This window comes from Anser cygnoides, chromosome 15 (genome assembly GCF_040182565.1).
Source record: "Anser cygnoides isolate HZ-2024a breed goose chromosome 15, Taihu_goose_T2T_genome, whole genome shotgun sequence".
Lineage (NCBI taxonomy): Eukaryota > Metazoa > Chordata > Aves > Anseriformes > Anatidae > Anser > Anser cygnoides.
In genome coordinates this window covers 13,563,246-13,585,873 of record NC_089887.1, presented here as the reverse complement: position 1 = coordinate 13,585,873, position 22,628 = coordinate 13,563,246, and the positions used below count along the sequence as shown (strand labels likewise).

At 47.8% G+C, this 22,628-nt stretch overlaps 2 protein-coding genes across 15 annotated transcripts in view; one reads left to right on the top strand and one right to left on the bottom strand.

Annotated features, from left to right (window-relative positions):
• Positions 1-14,719, bottom strand: part of LOC106046334 (TBC1 domain family member 24) — a 29,842-nt gene extending 15,123 nt beyond the window's left edge. The window contains exons 1-5 of one of the 5 annotated variants that reach the window (XM_066977395.1): positions 14,623-14,719; positions 11,275-11,358; positions 4,914-5,141; positions 2,163-3,195; positions 246-263 (exon numbers count right to left, since the gene is read on the bottom strand). In XM_066977395.1, coding sequence (XP_066833496.1) covers positions 246-263; positions 2,163-3,121 — 977 coding nt within the window. In that variant the 5' untranslated portion in view covers positions 3,122-3,195; positions 4,914-5,141; positions 11,275-11,358; positions 14,623-14,719. Of the gene's footprint in view, positions 1-245; positions 264-2,162; positions 3,196-4,913; positions 5,142-11,274; positions 11,359-13,842; positions 14,200-14,253; positions 14,459-14,622 lie in introns of those variants that run through there. The other 4 variants (XM_066977397.1, XM_066977396.1, XM_066977399.1 and 1 more) reach the window with 4 other exon arrangements.
• Positions 14,720-20,045: 5,326 nt separating this feature from the next.
• Positions 20,046-22,628, top strand: part of UBN1 (ubinuclein 1) — a 25,421-nt gene continuing 22,838 nt past the window's right edge. For 8 of the 10 annotated variants that reach the window (XM_066977361.1, XM_066977364.1, XM_066977363.1 and 5 more), the window contains exons 1-3: positions 20,046-20,184; positions 20,466-20,891; positions 22,214-22,300. In XM_066977361.1, the coding sequence (XP_066833462.1) occupies positions 20,652-20,891; positions 22,214-22,300 (327 nt within the window). In that variant the 5' untranslated portion in view covers positions 20,046-20,184; positions 20,466-20,651. Of the gene's footprint in view, positions 20,303-20,358; positions 20,382-20,465; positions 20,892-22,213; positions 22,301-22,628 lie in introns of those variants that run through there. The other 2 variants (XM_066977357.1, XM_066977358.1) reach the window with 2 other exon arrangements.

Here is a 22,628-nt window from a genome sequence, read left to right as displayed (position 1 = left end):
GCTGTACAAAAATGCTGTGTTGACCAGCTGTGCCCATTCCCCCCATCTTAGGACTCTGCAGGTGCTTTGAACTAACTTTGCAAGAGTATATTCAGTAGATGTTATGCAGCAATCTGATGCTGTAATTGCTGCCTTGCTTCTCTTGCCCCAGCATTAGCAATAATGACAGCATTAGAAAAAAATTACCAGCCATTCAAAGACAGAAGAAGCGAGCAAAGCGCAAAGATCCGAGTGTTTGAGCCTACCTTTTTGGAGATGCCACACTGCAAACAGGAGGGGTGCAGTGGGTATGCAATTGACAGAAGAAGAACGTAAAAGGAAAGACAAAAAAAGATAGAAAAGATCAGTGATTTTCTACATCCATGACAAAGTGAATGTAAGGAGCCTGGAAAGAAACAAAGTACAGTTTGATTTGAATCACCAAGCAAAAGGAAAAAAATGACAGGTTAGGTTAAAATATTTTCTATCTTCCACCTTTTATTTTTTCCCTTTTTGCTGCCTGCTCAGAGTTATTTGATTGTAAAATAATTCATTAACTACTTGCACGGGCCAAACACATCTATCTGGACAAGAAAACTTTCATCTTATTGAGCAGTGGAGAAGAGCTCACTTCTCCAGCAACCACATCGGTGTACACCAGGATCCAAACTGAGCCTAGTTCACAGCAGTACCCAGACAATGGAGAATGAGAAGTATGTTTGAAAAAGTAAAGATTATAAAAGTTTTTCATTAGCAGCTCTGCCTGGCGAGGTCATTACTACTGTAGTTATTTGGGTATAAATTTATACTACATTTTGCTCTGAAGGCACCACTGTTCCAAGTGAGAATGCCTCTACAACATTCAGTGCAGCTGGACCTTCTCCTTAACTCTCACTCTGCTGCTGAAGAACATACTAATATATTCAGAAAGGATATTACAACTCTTCTGAACTTCAGTACATGAACGAAAGGTAATATACACAAACTGCAAGAGTTAATACTGCTTGTTGCAAGCCCTGAATGCAGTGATCAGAATTGTACCCAACGTGACCTTCCAGTGGCTGAGCGCCTTGGCACATTTGAGACTGGCAGAACTGTCTCTTCCAAGAGAAAAGCAAGGCAAGGCACAAGCCAGTTGTAAACCAAATTGTAAATCTGAAAATAAACCCTCGGAAAAGACTGCAAAGTTCATGGAGATAACCTTCTGCATACACCGTACATGTAAGAAGTTCAGCTAATGCAGAAGTTATTTTGTAGGCTAGAATTGGGTAAGGCTATTTCAATACCACGGAACATACCCGTTTGCAACTACTGTGACTTACTCAGCAGCATAACTGGCTGTAAGATGTATACATGCAGAGGTCTCTCCGCTAAGCTTTTATTAAGGCTACCCATTATAACGGACCAAGATTTCATCGGCCCATTGCTCCCAGTGGGCTTTTCCTCCTCTTGTTTCTGAAAAAGAGATAATGCAATCGTCTTCTGGATTGGTATCCTCACTTTCCTTTTTCATTGTTCTTTCAAAATCATTATTTCAAATAGCACCTGTACCTGCCACAAAACTAGTCAGCTCCTACCTATGGTTACTATGCCCTTGATTTTCAGGAGGTTTGCAGTCAAACTACTCTTAAAAGTAACCTGTAAATAAGACTTACTCATTTCTTCCCTCTTATAAAATAAACTCCCTAGGTGAGGAAAACATTCCCATCTCAGACAGCGTTTGCCTACTTGCAGTAAAGAAGCACCTGAGTTCACAGTACTGGACGGCAGGAAATTCATGTTTTATACTAATAATCTCATCTTAAGAATCTTCGTATTTGTTTGGGTACTTCTCTTCCCAGTAAGTTACCAGTGTTTTTCCAGCTTTAATACAATGTCTTTTGGTTTAAAATCAGCCAGTGATAGACACTTTTGAGATGCAATATTTGCAATCAACATTTACCCGTAAAAGGTAATTATGAATTCATCACACTTCTCGGTTCAGTCCCAGCAACGCTTAATTTTTGGGCTGCTGACTTCTAACCAAGTCCACACAGAAAAAGTCAGCAGAGGTATCAGCATGCACCAGCAGAGCTCTTCTCCTCCACCAGGCACACAAGACTAGCGGACCGTTCATTACTTAGAAAAGCTCAGGATCTCAGGTTTGTGGAGACCACTCGGACTACCCGTGGGGAGACCCCTACCTTTTCTGTTTGACTGTGATGCCCTTCTGCTGTAAAGCCTTCTCGTTGGCCATCTGCAGCAGCTGGATCTCCTTCCGTGAGAAAAGGCGGATAGCAAAGGCTTTTTCCAGAAGCCTCTCTGGAGACACTGACTTCGCAATGTCTCTCACAAAAGCTCGAATATCCTGCTGTATGCTGTCAGACTCCATGGGCTGCCCAGCTCTGACTTTGTGGAAAAATTTCAGAATAGCCAGTGCAACACGATAGAGAACTTTGTAGCCCTCCACCAGAAACACGTCAAAGACCCGAGCAATGTATGCCATGGGCAGCTCTCCGAAGAGCCACCGCTGCCAGTCCGAGTACACCTCTAACACGTCCTCAGACACTGCCACCATCAGCTTGTGTGCTGCCTGACAGTACTTGTTAACCAGGTCCCCGAAAGTCATGCACGAGGACTCAAAGGCTAGGAACGTCTGATCAATGAGCCGCTTAGAAGGGTCATTGCAAGCAAGGATGCGGCAAACCTGTTCAAAACACTCTGCCTCATCCTTGCTGTAGTGAAGGAGCAAAGCTATCACAGAAGGCAGCGCGGGGCAAAACGATATGTCTGGGAACTGATTTGCAATGCACAAAATAATCTTCCTGACTGCCCCAATGCCTTCAGCATTCAAGCAGTACGTAGGGACGAGGCTGTCATCGACAAACTCTGGTAGTGGCAGGGAGTTACTGTTACGCTTTCCAACAATCTTCACAACAATGTCACGGTAAACATTTGCGTCCGGGGTCACTGTGCGGCACGGGATATTGCTGATTAGCTTGTGGTACACTTTGGCTCTCAGAGAATGGTTCTTGGCCCAGTAGCCTTGTCGGGCCAGCTGCTTGAGTTCCTGGAACTCCGTGCAGGTTAGGTCCTTTGCATCCTGGCTCTGGACAGTAACATCCATTTTGTCCCAATCCACAAAGCAGCTGTACTCATCCATGACTCGAGGAGAAGCATATGAGAAAAATCATGAGAACTGAGACTATTTCATCATTAAATGTCTTGCAGATTTTCCTGAAAGTAAAAAAAAAAAAAAGTTTGAGCAACAGATGATCTCCCATTTTCCTTAGGAACACACATACCTACACTCAACTTGTTCCTGCACTGCCAAAACTGTTCTCTAAAGCAAGAAGTATATATGCACTTTTTTTTTTTAAGCCAAACTTCACTGCCATTCTCATTACATACTTGTCAGTAACTCATATCAAAGTTATTTATCAATGGCCAGCCCACAGACTGATTCTGAGCACATCTGCACATGAAGCGAACTTCCTAACTGAAGGACCAAGCAGAGACAAAGACCTTAAAATTAACTTCTCACTTACAGAAGAGAAATATCCCACTCAGAAATATCCAGCTTGTCCAGTTTGCAGTCTCTATTCCTAACTCTCTGGGGAGGTAAATCTTATTTATCCTAAAATTATGCAGTTTCGTAAGCAGTGTAAACTGTTCCAAGACTGTGCAGCCAGTAAAAAGACGCTGACCTCCTGCTAGACACAACCACGTGCTCCTAGTTGCTCCTTTATGCTGGTACTGGCTCTCATGTGGCCACACAGTCACAGAGACTAGTTTGTTCATGTACAGTTCTTCCTTTCCATTTGGTAAGCAAGATGTGCAGCTGTAGGGTCAACTAGGTCCACGTTAGTGCCAGTGCAAAGATGACAAGGCAGAACCACCCTTTCTGATGGCCATACGGGCTCACAGCAGCTTAAAACAGCTTCATGAAACTGAGTCTTAATCCTCTTGAGCACTTCTGGTTCTGATTTTGCATGCATTTCTATGATCAAATCGCCCTCTAGAGGGCCTGCTATCACCAACATTAGACCATTTTAAAAACACACTAGACTCTAAGAGCAAGAGCTAGAAGATCAGGTTCTAGCCTCTAGTTCCTCAAACCACACGTTAACATGATCTACCAGCTGACTCCAGCTTCAAAGCACACCTGTGTCCCAGCAGACAGCATGACTGCAGCCACTAATGCCCATACGTGAATTAGCTTTAATTTACTGCATCTTCCCTTCTGGATGGACTAAAACACACCAGTGACAGCAGGCAACAAGTTAGTCCACTGCAGGAACATCTCTATCAATGCGTCCTCAGTGGCAGGTTAAAGCCAGGGAGCACACCCCCACTGACGCTGCAGGCTCTGCAAAGGCAGATAAGCCTATAAAATGCAACAGGCCAATAAAGCTGATTTGTACAATTATGACATGATGTGCAAAGGTCAAAGCAACAAAAACAGTTATTGAAATGCTTCCAGAAAACCTTTAGTCGTTCCTGTATCAACAGGCTGGACGATGCATAGAGCTTGACATTTACTAGCACAGACCACGGCCTTTTTTATAACAGGTGCATTAAAAGGATTTGAAACTCAAGGCAGACACACCACCAAGACAGATGACTCATCCTTCCTACTTTACTACAGTAAAATACAACAAACATTTTGGTTCAAGTTCAGAGAAGTTCATAAACATACAATGAGCATTAGCTTGGACAGCCATATACCTAATTCAGATAGTGTTAAGTTATGGCTAAAAATTAACTTTTTTTTTTTTGAACCACATGGTGGAACTCCAAAATTTAATTTCTCTTTAATAAGGTTGTCAGCAACACACAGAAGCCCTTTGGATGGCTCCTTCCTTCCAAATATTTTTTCAGATTTTATAAAAACAGATTTTTTGGGCAGTCATCTGTTACACTGTAGAATGTAAGAACAATAAAGAGATGCTCACCTTTTCTTTTTGTTGTGTTCTTCCACATATGAAATTAATTCTCAGACTGTAACTGAAGTAGGCAACACGTTGTTCCCACTTCAGATCTGAAAGCAGGCTATCTTATGATGTTTAGAAACAATGCTTCCTTGTGAGCACGTCTTCGGGATGTGCAAAGGAGTAACGGTGGGATACCAGTCCACTGCAGAGTCAACGTAGCTCTGTTAACATTTTTCTGTCTTTCTCCACCTGGAAAACACAGGGAAACTTACCTTTAACTGAAATTCTACAGTAATACCCTTGTGGAGAAAAAATAATTTCTATTTAGGAGGGAATGATGTACAGAAAGTTGAACCATACAATTCATGGTCACTTCAGTCCAGAAACTATTACAATCCTGTACTTGCTGGAGTCTCCACTATGAAACAGCTTCCCCTTCCTGCCATCACTTTTTGGGAACCACTTAGGTTTATATTAGGGAGGGTTAATTAAAACGTCTATCTTACGAGAGAACTTACAAGATACTCAGAGTTACAACTTCTCTGTCCTTTTTCCTTTAAACTTTCTTCTCTGTCCTTACTCTTTGCTTTTTTCTATCATTCACATACTTCATATCATATATTCATATGAATTCATAGCTATTTTCCATCATTCAGAGTCACAGGCATATTTAAAGGTTGCACGTCATCTTTCCCTCTGGAAGTTTCTCCAGAAACTAACTAATTTGATGAGTGCACGCTCCTCAGCAAGCTCACTGAAGTCAGCGGCTAGGGGATGGAAATCAGACCGACAGAACTTCTGAACACACTTTGGCTGGGAGAAATCTGCAGGCTGTGCAAGTAGGTCTGGCTGCTTGTGCTTCTCAGAGCTCTAAATGCTGCAAGAAAAAAAATGACAGCTGCAAGAAAAAAAATGACAGCAAAGCAAACAGGCATTGTCGAGGCTGCTAAAGCATGACCAGCTCTTAACTGCTTGCAAAACCAACAGAATTAGTGTGCTTCAGTGTAATGGTGCATAGCTCCTGACACTGTGCCAAAAGCTACTGCAAGCCAGCAGGCCTCAAACTGGGAGTATTGAAGAGCCCAAGAAGAGCCTAAGAAATTTCAGAAAAATTCTAGCCAGCCTTTGTTGTCTCCTCCTCCCACTCCTTCCGAATTTTCCTCCATCCGTCCCTCTGTACAAGTTTTCTTTTCTGGCAACCACATAAAGAGCAAAGTTTAACTCTGAGTTGATGGTAAAAGCAGACAAAAGCTGCCCCATTTTCAGTAGCAAAGAGCAAGCTGGTCAGGGGCTGTGTCCCACCCGCTTCTCGCAGGTACTGAGACTCATTTATATCTCCTTATTACAACACAACTCCTTCCCTCTTGGTAAAGTAACTTTAGAAAAGTTAGCACCACGTTGCAGCAGTATCCTCTACCTGGCTGTCTGGATAATAGCACCTCAACTGCAGAGAACTGGAATGCTTTCAAGTACCTCTTAAGACAAAATTGTAATAGGGTTTTAAAAATTAGCAAAGCCAATTACATTACTCATGACAATGGCAAAGCTTGAAAGTTACTTATACCTCCTTTAAGGAGAAGCCCCCATTCTCCTTTCTAATTTGACCGACTTGTAAAGTAAGAATTAACACAGAACAGAGCAACACACTTCCCTTTTTAGTAGCAACCACCACACAAGTTTGAGATTGTTGGATCTATTAGTGTATTATGTAGCTTCTCGCTCTTCGGTTAAGTGCAAATTAAAAACAAGTGAGAAGTAGAAAAAAGCATATTGAAAATACACCAAAAATGGCTGCAGTACAGACAGAAGATTTTCCGAGGTTAAGTTTAAAACTTTGAAACAAATAATTATTATAACTCAAAACCAGGCAATGACCATTGAACTGGAACTGGCACGATTTCAAGTCAATGACTACATTTTTAAGAAATAAGCTTGCCAGTCCAGCCACATTTTTCCATTCCATCCCTTAATTCTTCCCATTGTTGTGTAGGCTACTTTCAGAAGATGTCTGAAAACTGCACTGAATTTTATAGAGCAATGGAGCACATTTTGACAGTCAAAAGTCTGATACTGTCTTTGAAAAAAAATTCTATGAAAGCATCTAAAAATGCACCAGTCAGAAAATAAACAATTTGAATTATGACTTCCCTTCATCAAAGGGAATATAAGGTCACAATTTTACTAAAGCTAACATGGCTAGGGAGAACTTTAATAAGTTCCATTACGACAGCAACCTAGTAAGTTCTGCAAGATGTATTTAAATATTTCAATCACAAAACTAACCAACTCTACTTCCAGTTCATTAAAATAATCAATTTTTGCTTTCCAAAATGCAAGAATCAGCAAACTGAAATACCTGAATTACAGTTAATGTGGAGTACCAATATTTCTTCCAAATCCAGAGTACATATATCCACGTTAGTGAAATATTTATATTCTAAACTTTTTTAAAATGCTGGAATTTAAAAATTCTAGCTTGGATTAAAACCCGAGATTAAACTACTTGGTACTGATTTTAATAAACAAAGGAAAGTTCCTTAAAAAATTATAATCAGGAAAACCTTGTTACCAATCCTATTTAAACAATCTTACAGTTTTGCCTTCTGAAAGTTGTACTACAGATTAACAGCTTGTTAGGATACTACACACGCATCCAGCGTAGTTCCTGTATAACATGAAACCTAAACTTTGGTAACATTTTTCATCTTACCCATGCACAGTTGTTGATTTTAATGAGGCCCACTTTTCAAACACCTCTGATATAGCTCTTTGCTATGCACTGTACAGAACAGCTAGATACTGACAACTGATATTTTGGCTCGTGTTTTCACAACGTGCTAACAGGAAGCAAGTATTTTCTTTTGCTGTACAACAAATAAAGACTACTGCTAACCTCCCAGAGCTGCAGCGTACTGTCTCCTGTTTATGCTGTAGTGATGCAGCCGGAGAAAAGGCTCAAGTCCACCTTCTTTGATTAAACTAATCTATGCAGAAGGCACGTGAACAGATGAATCTTCATCCTTGAGATTTCTAGCTATTAATCCTCACTTCAGTTGAAGAAAATTAAACCCCAAACCCTAAGTAGATGATTTCCCATCCTTGAACAATACTGAATCACATCTGAGATTTCTGCTTTATATACCAATGAATCTGATAGAAGAACAAAGCAACGCAGCAAGAAAGTAATGCTGCCAAAGAAAAGACAACTGCAAGTTACTCTTTCTTCCCCAGTACTTCAGTGCACCCTGCAGTTTTCTCCAAGTCCAGGCTTACAGCAGCATACCTTGACATCTCTGCTACACGGATCTAGAAACAAGACCGGACACCACAGTGCCACCCTGTTACATTTACAGCTTCAATTACTTCCCATTCCACAAACCATTTAGGAAGATATATGCATCGGAGCTAAAAATTAAGCACTCCATTTAGCACCGGAACAAGCCAAACACAACTAGCTCATCATGCGTAGGAAAGCAGTTTGGACCATGCTGATGCATTTTGAATTGACGATCCTTTTCAGTGGAGTACACAAGAGTTCGATGGATTGCTTTGATGAGGTTAAATGCAGTTCGATCTCTTTACAGATTGCCCCAGGCACTGTCCACAGCATAAACTGGGCTCCTGCTTCTGGATAATGCTCTAACACTGGTTTATCAGTCACAATAGGGGCTGAGATATTTGCTCCCCATTGTTTTTCGTGCTCTTTAGGGACACAGTCTAGAAACGCGTTGACACAAAACGAGTGTTCACTTCTGACTTCCCTGAGAAACTGCTGAAGACCTGGTAAGGTCTGACAGTACTGGTAAGAGCACGCTACAGGGCAAATCATTTTAAGCATCTAGATGATTTCTCTGTGGACGTCACCGTTGCACATGAAGCACAGTCACTGAAGGTTTGCCTGAGAATCTTGTGCTTTCATTTGCAAATGAAAGCACAGGTAACGTTGTCTTCTTAAACAGGGACTTTTAATTATCTGTGATTAATCAATCATGTATTTTATTACAATAAAAAGTTCAGAAACATGACGATCTATGCTGGTCTGATAAATGACAGTAGCTTAAATATAAGAGAATGTGTAGGCCTTATATCTAAAAACATTTCAACAGAAAACAGCAACCCCTCGTTCCCATCTCCTGTCCTGGGACAACATAAGCACTTCTGATACTCTATCACTGTTGATTCCATGAGCTGTACTTATTAGAAGATACCATAGAGGTAGAAAACCCAAACACTCCCAAAAAAACAACACAAAGCTCTGAAAAAAAATCTTGTGCAAAAAAAAAAAAAGAACAGAAGATTAATGGTTCCACAAAGGGGGCAAAATGCTAAAGAACAGAGCATTGTAAGAGGGTACTGGATAGTAAATGTTATCAAAGACATAGATCAGGAGATTCCAGTCTGCCTATGTCATTACAGACATGAGGATCAACTAAGGGGAGAATTTTCCATTAAAAAAAACAACAAAAAAAAACACTGAATTTAAGAAGCAAATCTATTTTATACAATGAACTAAGTGTTACCCATTTAAAAAGTTTACGTTGAAACCAGAAGTTTCAAAATACGAAGTGTGCCATTTAAAGTCTATCAAGGTAATAGACCAATGACCCAATTTCCAATGTTATCTTTAAAACAAAACAAAAATAATTTAATCAAAGCAGTACAAATATCAGTGTGGAAACTTACAAGAATTTAACTTTTCTATCAATTTAAATGACAGAATGTGTTTAAGTTGATTTAAGATCTCCCGGCGTAATATATGAACATGCAAAGCTTTAGTCCAGCAGCCACAGAGTGCTTAAAGGAAACCAAAGTTAGACGATGGGCAGCTGAACAAGCAACCCCGGGCTGATCGAACACACAAGTCCCTACAAGTTACCTCTTCTGCTGTGTAATCTTCCATGTCGATAACCACCCCATTAATATCTCTCCAGTTAAAATAAGAAGTCTCATATAGCAAGACACGATTTAAAATGATTATGATTTATTAGCTCTGTGAATATTCAAGGCACTTGATCCTTTATACCTGCCTAGGGACTGCACTATACACTCACACTAAAGAACTTCGAGCAACCTGGTCTAGTGGCAGGTGTCCCCGCCCATGGCAGGGAGGCTGGAATTAGATGATCTTTAAGGTCCCTTCCAACACAAACCATTCTGTGATGCTACGATTCTTACTCTGAGTCTATAGAAATTGCTGCATGCCTTCTTTGCCTCCGTAGTAAGCAACTGGGGAGGTACGCTCCATGCACACCAGCAGCTATCAACAGAACTTGTTTATTCCAGGGTAAGTTTTGCAGCCCCATGATTTCAGCTGGCAGCTGAAAATGGAGCAGGAAAACATTATCGTATCAAACTATTTTATTGTCTTCTGCACCAAGTGCTAAAGGCATAGAGGTTTTCTCTTGGAAAGCAAAAGCTGATTTACAGTAACATAAGCATTATGAAAATTACAAAGTTACAGCTGACAATTTATAAAGAATCTATTCTCTTCCAGCTCTGTAAAACTCCGTATCTTCTCCCTCTTCCCAAGAGTGCCCCAAAGAAAAGCTTCAATAATCTGGTATCCCTGGTGATGGATTACCCCTCTTCGGAAACAACAAAAGGTAGATTATCCTGCACACGAGAAAACTTAAGACACCAACACCAAACCAGCTCCAAATACACTTTAGAATTAAAGGAGGATCTAATCTCGGGCAGAATGCCAACAATTACATTTCAGGGAACTTAAAATAAAGCAATATATTGCTCTTATTTCTGTAGTCTTCCAAAAGTTATACCCTACCAAAATCCCAAGAGTAGCATGAGCACTTGTCCTGGAGCAGCAAAGGTACAGGAACAGCATTTTATACTGTAAAAGCAAACACTGTACAATCCCAAGCTAGTGCTACCTTATTTCATTAAAAATCAAATGGCATTTATAACCACAGACTGGTTGCTGAGTTTTTAATCTTACTGTTATTGTAGATTGCTAATCTCTAGTCTTACTAGCGGGGCAGAATTTTGGGAAGACTAGCCTTGTCAGACCATTAAGATAGCTCAGGGCTCAGAGCACAGGACAGATGAGTTGCCTCGCAGTAGATGGTGTTCCTTATCCACATGCTTATTCTGAGTAATCTTAAAGGGAGTTAAAGTATGTGACATCTGCTCTGTCAAATATCACTGCACGGATCCACGGATGCCAGTCTCTCAGTCAGAGAAGAGGGCTTACAGGCATACTGAGATGTAAAGCAGGAATCTTGTCCCCTCGGGGAATTAAATTAGAAAGCAAACATTCCCTCTATACAGTGAGATATTATAACAAAAGCCAACAAACAAACAACAGAAAAACAACAACCTAACACCCCTCCTTCCCCCAGACTGAAGGGATTTTATTAATGCTTACCGCAGAACTTATCTTCGTATAGATCTTCTTCTGACTTGCTCCCTTCTGTTGATGGGATTCTAACTAATTCTGTTGTTGCTGGGTCTGTTGATGAGGAGAAAAAAATAAAATCAGACCATTTAAAAAGAATGTGACGGGCAGCACTCACATGCATTAGGTACACCAATGACCTCTGTAACTTTTAAAAGCTATCTGCCTGCACTTCTGTATGGCTTCCAACCTTCGGATTTGCCTTTGTAGTATAGAGAACAAGGGGGCAAATACCCTCACAACAGAGGAGAGCAGCTAATTAACCATACTATTAAAGTGCTTACAGCATAAACAACTCATTTCAGTCTCTCAAACCACAAGCAGGATTACTGCTTGTGGCACCTTTGTAGTAAATATTTTTAGCCAATGTTCCCTTTGTAGTTTATTGCTGGTTCTCCTCTGCCCCAGCTCTCCCGCAGTGCTCCCCAGTGTTTTGATCTACGAAATTGCCTGTTTAACACAGAATTTGGTGTCCTTCCTGTAATCTCTGAAGAGCATCTCTCCTCATAGGGCAGAGGTAGTTTCTGCATAGGTAGGGGACTTGAGAATACTAGCTCTACAGCTTACAGTATTTATCTTTTTAGGTTTAAGATCCCCAGTTCTGAAACAAAAATAACTATATTCTGAAGATACGTAGTGCAGTGCAGGTTCAAACCAGCTTACTTGACAACGGTCAATAGACCAGGCTCTTGTCCTATTAGGTAAGAAAGTTTGAACTAATCTGATAAACATTAGTCTTCTTTTCAAATGAATTATATTCAGCCTAGCAGATTTTGAAATAACGCAGTTGTAATGACTGCAAAATCCAGTCATGAGAGCATCTTTTTATGTGAGTTATTTCTTCCTTCAGTTGTTTTCTCCTGGAAAACTCTAACAAAATAACCCAGTGCAGGTGTAGCCACACAGACGTTACACCTATTTGGTAACAGAACAGAGCTGTGTCCATACCAAGCACGATAAAACAGACAGTCTGTCAAACTCCTTCCCCAAGACAGTGGGAATCAACAACACCTGGTCGTTTGCAACACGTTTGAAAGCTCAGGTAGCTGTCCTTTAACTTAAGAGGTTTAAGCAAGAGGAGAACACATGAGATATGGTGAAGCCTAAGTGCACGAACAACACAGACAAGAGTGCTGACATCTGTTAGCTTAGAGAAACAGTTGATTCCACAGCTGGACGCCTCCAGCACGTGCTCCCACCCATACACACGGAATCCAAGCAAGTCAATCATTAATATAGTGCAATTAGCTCTGCCTATTTTTATATCAGAAAGGTCGCGTGACTGCCCGGTCAGGTACAAGGGAACTAAATGGCTGACGACCAGCGTTACTTAGATGACTCTACTGCAAGCCCTCGTCCCCAAGCTACATGCTATGCAAACATATCCAAATATTCCACTTATATCTGAACATAAAGGCATCCCCAGATGAACACATCAGACTTCCAAAAGAAATTTTAGCTCTTTAATTCTCAATCACAATTCAAAGCTATAACTGGAGACCAGCAATGTTTCTTTCAGGCCATTAACACAGTTTATCTACTCCAAGTGTTACCATATACGCACCTACTTCGGAGCACGTATCCTTACAGCCTAACGCAAGCAGCTTTAACAGCCGCTCCAACCTCCCGGGCAGAGCAGAATGCAATTTAAAGAGCTAGAACACCAAGGACCAAAATCCAAGGTCTGTTGCCAATAATTTGCCTGTTATTAACTCTATCCAGCTTCAGCACTGAAGCAGAGGCCCTTACAACCTAAACAAATGCCAGGGCAGTATTATCAGATTGCAATAACCTTGATCTCGGAGGCAGCAAGAGACATAAGCAGCGTGGGCTGGTTTGCTTTAACGCATGCCTGCCTTGAATTTATGGATACAAAAATTTCAGTGCAGGTGTAACTTCTTTCAGTTTACTTTAACAATCCAAATGACACAGCTGATCTAGGGACAGGGGAGGCTGTTTCAAGGTTTCAAATTAACAGAATGAAGAAGCAGAAACAACCAAGGGGAGAAACAAAGGGCTGCAATAGAAGGAGAGTTAGGATGAGCAGAGGCACTTGAATGTGGAAGGTCCACAGATAGCTTGGTACAAATTTACTTGGCAACATTTAATTATTAACAGCAAGAAAGAGAAGCAGAAAGCTCTTCCCCCAGTGTTCAAACTCTAGCTGCACAAACACCTGCAATTTTTCAAATATTAATGAAAGAAAAGACACTCAGTACAAAGGTTCTCAATAGCTAGCTATCATGCAATACTATCCACAGCTATTTTACAAATTACAAAGGACAGCAGTAGAATGTATTGCTTGGAAGCAAGAAAGAGCTAATATAAAACGTGGCTGGAGTCTTTAGAATCAAGTTCTCAGTGCTGCTTCTGCAAAGCAACCATCTTAAGATAGAAGCCTGTAGCAACACCGCCTAACTACCAGTGATTGTGTAACGAAGGAGGTTCTAACAAGGAATTCTTTTTTCTGGTAATACCGAGATGCGATCTGTGTTGATTTTGTTCCCCGAGTGTTCCCAGACACTCTGACAATCCTACCTGGCTTGTCGTTAAGCCACAAGAGCTTTCGGATGCTCCAGCTTCCTTACAGAACCGGCCACAAACCCAGCTTTAAGGCAGCCTGTTTCTGTACAGAGCCACCCATCTCCCCCATCGCCCCGCAGGACCCCGGCCCTCCCGGTGCCTCTGACACCGCCAGGGCCGGGAGCAGCGGCAGCAGGCTGCACCCCCCGGTTACGTGCCCGTGTGCCGGCACAGGAGGGCCGGGGAGCACCCGGTGACGTTACGGAGGGGGCCTCAAACTCGGCGCTCAGTGGGAATCGTCCTGTCAGCCCCCGCACCCCTGCGGCCACCTCCCACCTCAGGACGGGCTGTACGCACACACGCGGCTCCTCGCTGAAGAGGAGCACGAAAATAAAGCGGTAAAAAAGCTCCTTCTGTGGCAGACACCTGGGAATATTCAGGGAACAAACTCAGCAGCGAGACCTCCGGGCTCAGACCGCCCTCCAGGCGCGCACACACCGCCCCTCCGGCCGGGCCCACGCCGGTAGCACTGGGGGCACCCCCGGCACCGCTCCGAGTCCCGAGGGGCTCCGCACGGCACGGCGGGGCGCTGCCACCCCCACGAGCCGCCGCGGGGCTGGGCGCTGCGGCCCGCCCGGCCCTCAGCACGCCCAGGGCACCGCCGGCCCCCGCCCAGACCCGCCCGCGACCCGCCGGGCTCGGGGCTGCCGCCGGGCTGGACACGGCGCCGGCAGCCCCCGCCCGCTGCCTCCCCGCCGAGCCCGGCCCCCACCCCACCGCCCCGGCCGCCCTCACCGCCGCCGCTCCCGTCAGGCCCCGCGCAAGCGCCCCCAGCCGCGCGGCCGGAGGGACTCGGGGGGCGCCGCGCGCACGCGCGCAGGGTCGCCGCCGCGACGGGGCCGCGCGTGCGCATGCGCGCCGCCGGGCGGGCCGCGGTGTGGCACGTGCGGGGCGCGGGCCGGGCGGAGGCGAGGGGCGCGAGGCGGGAGCGCCGTGAGGGGGCCGTGAGGGGGCCGTGAGGGAGCGCGGCCCCGAGGCTCCTTCAGGGGCGCTTCGGGACCGGCGTGGCTCCGCGCTCAGTCACGGAGCGGTTGTTTTCTTACCGAGCCTGCGATGGCTGGGGCAGAAACCAGCTCGTTTCAAAGCCGAAGGACTTCCGCGGTGTTTATTTGGCTTGGCTTGGCAGCAGCGCGCTGTTCACGACTGGATAAATAGCTGCCGCATTAAAGATTATTAACTAGGCGTGCTTAAGTGACCAATAAAGTTCTAATCTTTTATACGGTGTTGTAAATGTACACAGCGTTGTAACGCAGGCTCTCGCCAAACAGATAACGAATCCCTTCCCCGGGAGGGTTGCAGCCTGACAGGAGGCACGAAGGGCTGCAAGGAAGGCGCGAGGCGCGATAACAAAATGTTGGGCACAGAGCGGAGCCGCATCGGTCGCAGCTGGGTTGTGAACGGGGTCCTGAGGGGGAGCTTCCCCTGCTTCCCCAAAGCCTCCGCCGGCAGGCAGGACGGGGCGGGCGACGTGCCCTTCCCTGGCCGCCTGAAGGGGAGCAGGTTTGGAAGAGGACGAGACTGGACGGAGAGGTGTGGGAACAGCGACGTGTGGGCAGTGCTTAAAAAGGTTTTGTAGGAGGACGAAAAGCTTCCATCTGTCCCCAGTATTTATAGCATCTTTTCACAGTAGCACGTGTCCTGCGTAGTCTGTGTACGCGGGCTCATAGCACCCCTCCGAGGTGAAGCAGTGCTTGTGTTCCCGTGCTTCTCGGGGGAAACTGAGGCACAGACAGAGAGAGAAAAGGTGTTCTCATGGTGTGCACCCAGCTGGGGACCGACAGGCTTTGGAGAAGCCCGACACAGGGAAATGCACTGGACTTCAGGAATTTCTCTGCTGAAGCACAAACGATGATTTGAACTGAACATATCCTTTAGACAAATAACTGCTCTCAGCGTTCAAAAAGCAGAAGTGATCGAAGGCTCTCTTCAGATTTATCTACTGATGTTCCATGGCGATTTCAGAGACGTTTTAGGAGTGTAATGAGGACACTTTTGTCACCAAAGTCTGTGCGTTGCCTGATGGTTTTACCGTTCCAGTAACCAAGGTGCCACAGGGCTGTATTCCAGGAGACGGAGCCGGGCACAGAGGTAAGGTCAGTGCCGGGAGATCTGCCAGAAGGGGAGGGCTGTGTGCGCGAAAGGAGAGAGCGGCCTGTGGGGCGGCAGACATTGAAGAAATGGCAGATGGTGTGGACAGAGTGGATGCTGTGCGCTGTCTTAAAACCGTGGAGACTGCATGGCCGTGTGAATAACCTTCAGTGCCCTGTTCTCAAGCTGTTGTGCTGTCTGTGACTATGTGAGAGTGGGTGAAAACCATGCTCCACTGGTTGAATGCTGATGGGACACATGTTCGAGCGCATCTACTTGTGTTCCTGGAGAAAGATGTTCATTGCTGGCAGCTTTTTACAGAAAGCAAGGAACGCTCGGGCTCCAAGTACTGCAGCAACTCAAATAAAGAGCAAGATCCATTGACTGCCTAGGCACCAAGGGCAATGAGCCTGCAAAGGCTTTCTGGGGATTAATGAAAGTTATTCAGTTATAGGACTGCCAGTCAACAACTCCCCTGAGTTTTGGAGAACTTTCACATGGTGCAAAATGAATAGTTCCACAAGTACAGCGTTTAGTGAAACCTGGTTTCCTATGGGTTTGTGCCTTGATTGTGCTTTTCGTCTGTGTTTCTGAAGACTAAAAATGGGTGAGCTGATGCTGAGCCATTTATTTGCATGGCGATGCTCTTCCACCTCACCATTCATTTTCCTGAAACGTATTTGAACAGAAATGCATGCAGTTGGACATACCTCATTTTCTTATGAAACCATGCTAGGGTTACGGTCTAGGCATGTGTGGACGTAACAGAGTCTTTCTGTCAGTGGCAACAGAGGGACTGGATGGCTGGATGGGGAAAAGAAAAGAGAAAAGGAAAATGAAAATAAAAAAAACAAGGAAACACAAAGGAGATGGAATGGGCCATCAGGTGGGAAAGCTGTCCCTGTGGGTGTGCAACAGCTTTGGAGAGGGGCTGGCACCCTTACAGGGAGGCAGGAGAGTGGCCGGAGCATTGTCAGAGAAGTCCAGGATGTGCAGAAGGGATTAGGCCAAACCCTGAGCTGGGCTACTAAACCTCTGGCTTTGCTGGTCCCGCTGCAATGCCGTTTGCGCAGGGCTGGTTGCATCAAAAGCTGATAAGCCTGGCAAAGTGTGACCTCCTGTGGGTAAAACCGGGAATTACCGTGGGATAATGAAGTGAATCCTTTATGTGTCACGTATAGAGGATGCTGGGATGCTTGCCCAGCGGTGTGGATCACCTTCTCAGCCATCTGCAGCAGCCAGATCTGGATCCCTCCCCCTGGACGATCTGCTGATGTTCTTCCTGGCAAAGATTAAAACCTACCAAAATGAGGAGCGTGCCGGTGGACGTTTCAGCAAGAAGTCCTGGGGGACTGTTCTGAGGGTGGCCACCCATTTCCCTGGCTCAAGGAAGTGATGCGCACACCCTGTACTTCGCGTTTAGCTGGACAGATCGCAACTGGCTTTTCCTGACTCTTTGTCACTTCCCTCTCCCCAGCCTTGGCACCTCCTGCCTTCCAGGGACAGGCGCTCACCTTGCCATAGCACAGATGCCACGGGCATCCCGTAGCACTGAGCCGAACCCTAATTAGGACCCTAAAAAACACGTACGGTGCCACTTTCTCCCATTAAAAAGTGCTCCCAAGGGAAGCTTGTGGGTAGACCCGAACTCCCTTCGGGAGCCTTTACGCACCAGTGGTGACCTCTGGTGGCTGTAGCTGAGCCTGGCCTGCGGTAGGTGAAGTTTTTATCTCACCCTCTTGTTAGGTTCCTGCTCCCTGGTGTCCGATACCAAACCTGCTTCACAGGACCTATTCCCCCTGAAAGAAGGGGGAAAGCTGGAGGTAGAATTTCAGTTGCTAACATAAAAACAAAGGTGAACCCCAGACCGACAGCCACTTGCAGCACATAAATAATTTATTACAGAAGAGAGGACTGCTGGAAACTGGCAGCTCCTACACATACGTGGCCTAACCCACCTCACGAGCAGCCACCGAGCTGGAAGGAGGAGGGCTGCGGGGTGGCAAGGAGCGCTGTGTGACGTGACCGGCTCAGCGGGCTCGGTTAAATTGGTCAGGGTGAAATCTTCCCACCTGCAGCTCCCCTCCCCAGCCTCTCTCTGCGTGGTGCTGGCTGACCCCTTCCTCTTCCCGCACAGGAACGTGATTCACGGCAGCGACTCGGTCGAGAGCGCCCGGCAGGAGATCTCCCTCTGGTTCCGCCCCGAGGAGCTGACGTGCTGGGAGGACGCGGCCGAGCGCTGGATCTACGAGTGATGAGGGAGCCCGAGGGAAGCATGGGTCTTCCTCGCTCAGGCACAGGATGTTTCCGTCTGTTTCATTTAGGCCCTGGGGCTGACTGGGGGCTCTGCTGCGGTGTCGCTGTGGGAGTTTCTCTTCTGTGTGTGTGGAGGGTTCCGGGAGCTGCTCTCTGACTGGAACTCAGTACTTCAGCTGACTGCAATTGTAGCTATTTGTTTTTTTTTTCCCCTCCCTCCCATCTGCTGCAGTAAGTAGTTAGTGTAGCTGCTCTGCTTGCTGTGGCATCCTAAAATCCCAGGCTCAAGGTGATTTACTGATGGAAAGCAGAAGCTGGGCCCTGTTCCTGTCACTGCCTGGTGCAGGACGCGTGCTCCTGGCCACGGGGAGAGGCGCGCTGGTCACTGTGGGGCGGTGTGATCCCTGTCCTCACCTGCATCTGTGAGGTTCCCCACCAAAGGGTTTTAAAGAACCTGCTATGGGCTAAGCGCAGGGGCTGGTGACCAAGGCTGACCCAGCTCGGTGACCCTCCTCACTTCACCTGTCCCCTGCCTGCAGGGTGCAAGCGGCCTCTGGAGGAGGAAGAGGCTCCGAAGACTCAGCCAGGCTCCTGCTGTGAGCGTCTGGAGGCTTCCTGCGACGGCAGGACCTGCTGCAGGAGAGCCTCAGAGCCACCCGTGTGAATGTGTTCCTCTGTCCTGTGCTCCTGGGCCCCATCTTTTCTCGCTGTTCCTCTTGATTTTCACACCACCGCCTGTTTCTTTATGCTCTGAGTCCCCCGAGCCTCCTGCCAGAGCATAGGGGCAGGGACAGGGGTGGTGTGTTCTGCTGTGGAACAGCTGTGGTGAAACCTGAAGGAGCGAGGTTCCCGGGGCTTTGCTGCGTGTGGGCTGAGATGTTCTGAGCTCGGCTCTCCTCAGCTGCCTGACTGCAGCATGCAGCATTTCTGGCAGAGCTCCTCCCGCCTTCAGGGCCTTCTCCAAGCAGTAGTTTGCAGCTCTAAACATCTTGGAGATTGTTTGTTCCCATAAGTCATCCATTTTTTTTTTAATAATAAACTCTGGAGAATCCCATCACCTCTTCCACTAGTTGTTTTCCAGGGGACCTGGAGGGTGGAGGGGGTGGCTCTAGACCGGTGCTGGCAGGGATGTGAGCTTGTTCCCTGTGCCACACAGCTTCACTTTCACTGGCAGGAATGTGCTGCTAGTGGCAATTCTTCCCTGCCCTGGAGATGCACAGGTGGAACAGCTAATGGGGAAGGAGCCACAGCTTGTCAAGATATTGAAATCATTTAGGAAGGTGACTGTAGGGGAGCCTGTGTGAGGGAGTCAGGCTGCTGGAGTTAACCCCGGCGATGGTGTTAGCCACCTCTGGGACCGGGAGGAGCCGCTGCTCCGGTAGCTGCCGTGACGGGGACCCTGCGATGGTGGCTGCAGCTGAGCGGTCACAGAACCGCAGTCCCCTCCCCTGCCCTCTATTCCCGACGCCGGAGGAAGCAGCGGACCGCGCAGGGCCGCAGGCGCAGCCCCCCCGGTCAGACGGCTGAGCGGCGCGCCCCGGCCTGCCGGCACGTCGCTAACAGGCGGAGATCGCAGCCAAGCGCCCCCGCAGCAGCCCTGCTGCCCCTCGGGGAGGCGCCGCCCCGTGCTTACAGCACCCGAGGGCACCGGCACCCGAGGCGGGGCCGCCGAACCGCGACAGCGGCACGGAGCCGGGCGCCAGGGCCTCCACCGCCGCATCTTACCCCCTCCCCTCACACCCCGCCCCCCGCGCGGGGGCTGCCGGGAGGGAGGCGGGCAGGGCGGCGATAGGCCCGCCCCCGTCACGTGCCTCTGCCCCCCCGAGGCGTGACCGCGGGCGCGGCGCTGATTGGGCCCGACGGCGGCGCGCGGCTTTGTGACGCCGGCCGGCTTCTACGCGAGGCAGCGCCCCCCGCGGCTGTGACGTAGGAGCGGGGCCGGCAGCGACGGCGGTGAGCGGGGGGGGACGGCACCGGGACCGGGGCTCCGCGAGGCGCAGCCCAGCGCCGCTGCTTGGGCCCGGGCCTGCCCCGCCGGGCGCCGGGGCCCCGCCGGTTTGGCCGCGGTCGGGTAACGGCGCTGGGAGCGGGGCCGGGCCCGGGACGCGGCGCGGAGCTGGGCCGCTGAGAGCGGGGCGGGCGGCGCTGAGGTGGAGCTGGGGCGGCCGCGGGGGGCTGCGGGGCTCGGCTGTGCTGCGCTTCCCCTTGCCCTGACCCCCGCTTTGTCCCCTCAGAGCCCTGCGGCGATCTGACGGCCCCAGCCTCGGCCGCTCCCCGCGGCACCCCGCACCCCCTCCAGCTCGTTCTGCCCCCGGCCCCGTCCCGCCGGCAGACTCCCGATGTGCGTGTGCAGCTGGGGCACGGCTCGGCCGCTGCCATGGAAGCGACGCCCTGAGAGGTGCTGAGGGGTGGCTAGAGCCATGACGGAGCCCCACAGGGTTCCCTTCACCACGCTGCACGGCCCGCTGAGCGGCAGCTTCCTGAAGAAGCCTCGGAAGGACGACTCGGAGCAGCCCCAGGATGCGGAGCAGCAGCCCACGTCCATGCGGATCACGCTGACTCTCTTCGAGCCGGACCACAAGCGGTGTCCGGAGTTTTACTACCCGGATCTTGTGAAGAATTTTCAGGCAAAAAACAAGGGTGTTTCTGCAGGAGACAAGGTGAGTGTCTGCACGGCCCGTGGCGAAGCTGAGGTTGTATCTGAAGATTTCAGGGACTTTCGCAGTGGTCTTCTCTTAACGCTGCTGTGAGAGGTGGTGGTGTGTTACCTGTGGGGTGCTGAGAGCTGAAACGACAGCTCAGCGGTCACACACCATGCAGGCCATGGAGCTGGGATCCAGCTGCGGGTTCCTGTTGTCAGACAGCTGCTATATTCCTCTCTCTTCCCTGGCTCTGCACATCAGCAAGCCGATGTGCTGCCAGCAGAGTATGGCGTGTTGCGCTGATAGAGTTTGAAGTTGCTTGGGACTTTGCTTTACTGCACGTGAATGCTTTCACTGCGGTGCTCGGCATCCATTCCCGTTTGATGGCCACGGTGCTCTCAGGTGCTGCCTGACAGCTCTGCTTGCCTCCTGGGGGTCATTTCTCAGGTGCAGTGACATGCTAACATCTGTAGCATCCAAATTCTGTGTTACGGATGTTTTTCTGTGTTGTGTAGTTACGAAGAGAACACTGGGCTTTCCACTGACGTGAAGGAGTTGTGGTTTCCCGACTCTTCCAGCACTGTCACTGCCGCTTCTGACAGCAGCATGGTGATGCTCGAGAAAGTTGATCAGGCTCTACTCGTTTTCACTGCTGCTATTCAGTCCTGGCTGGCAGTCAGTTGGGGGTTTGTGCTGTTTTCCTGAGAGACAGGAGAAGCAGAGACAGGTACAGGACTAGCAGAGAGGGCACCCAAAATGTGGAGACTGCAGCGAGGCCCTGAATGCTTGTGGGTGTCACAGGCGCAGCCAGGAACTGCAGAAATCTCATCCGGTAAAGAGCGGGGTAAGGACAAGCTCCTCTCGGTTCTGTCTGCTAAAGCTCATTCATGTGAGCTTGAGAGCGGGTGGGAGAGGGAAGGGAGATGCCCCGAGATCTGTTTGTTGGTTGGTGAACAGCAGTAATTTAAACAAACAAACAAACAAAAAACCAGAGGGATTTACACAGAATCTGGAGATGAGTGGTAGGGTACTGTCTCGTCATCCTCTCCTTTCTCTTATGTGAAAGCCCAAGTTGAGAGAAGAGACCCTTAGTTACACTTCTGTGGTTTATCGTTTTCTCCAAGAAACTTGGTTTTTCTTTTCTTGTCCGGTAGAGTTCTGTGGGCTTGTTTCTAGGTGGCTCATACTGAGGAGAGCCCTCTAAGAATACTGTACCAAAGGCCGATTTGGTCTGAGCTTCTGCCTGCGTGTTCTAATCGTGATACTTCTAATGCACGTTTAATGGGTTTGGGTGGCAGGGTGACAGGCTTGATTCTGATGGGTTTTGTCTCTTTCTGCAGAGGAAGGACCCTGCTGATCCCTTCAATGATGATGAAAAGGAGAGGCATAAAGCGGAGGCTCTCGCTAGGAAGTTTGAAGAAAAATATGTACGTTCCTCTTCTTTATATGATGCTATCCATTAGAATGGGTAATGCTGTTCAGCTCTTGACCAAGATTACTTTAACAGAAATCAGCAGTCGCTGGCTCGTATAGTCCCGTCTTCGTGCAGTCCCTTAGCGTGGCTGGAGCGTGCTGCTGCCTGTGTTCTGTGTCCCCTCCACCAGTCCTGATACGCTCGTAAATCCAACGACAGTCTGATTAAAGGGAATGATATTGTTACTTGGAGTGACAAATGCCATTTACGAATTTATGAAATTTATTCTAAGCAACAAAAATAATGTCCAGGCCTTGCAGTCATGGCATGGCGTAGCTTGG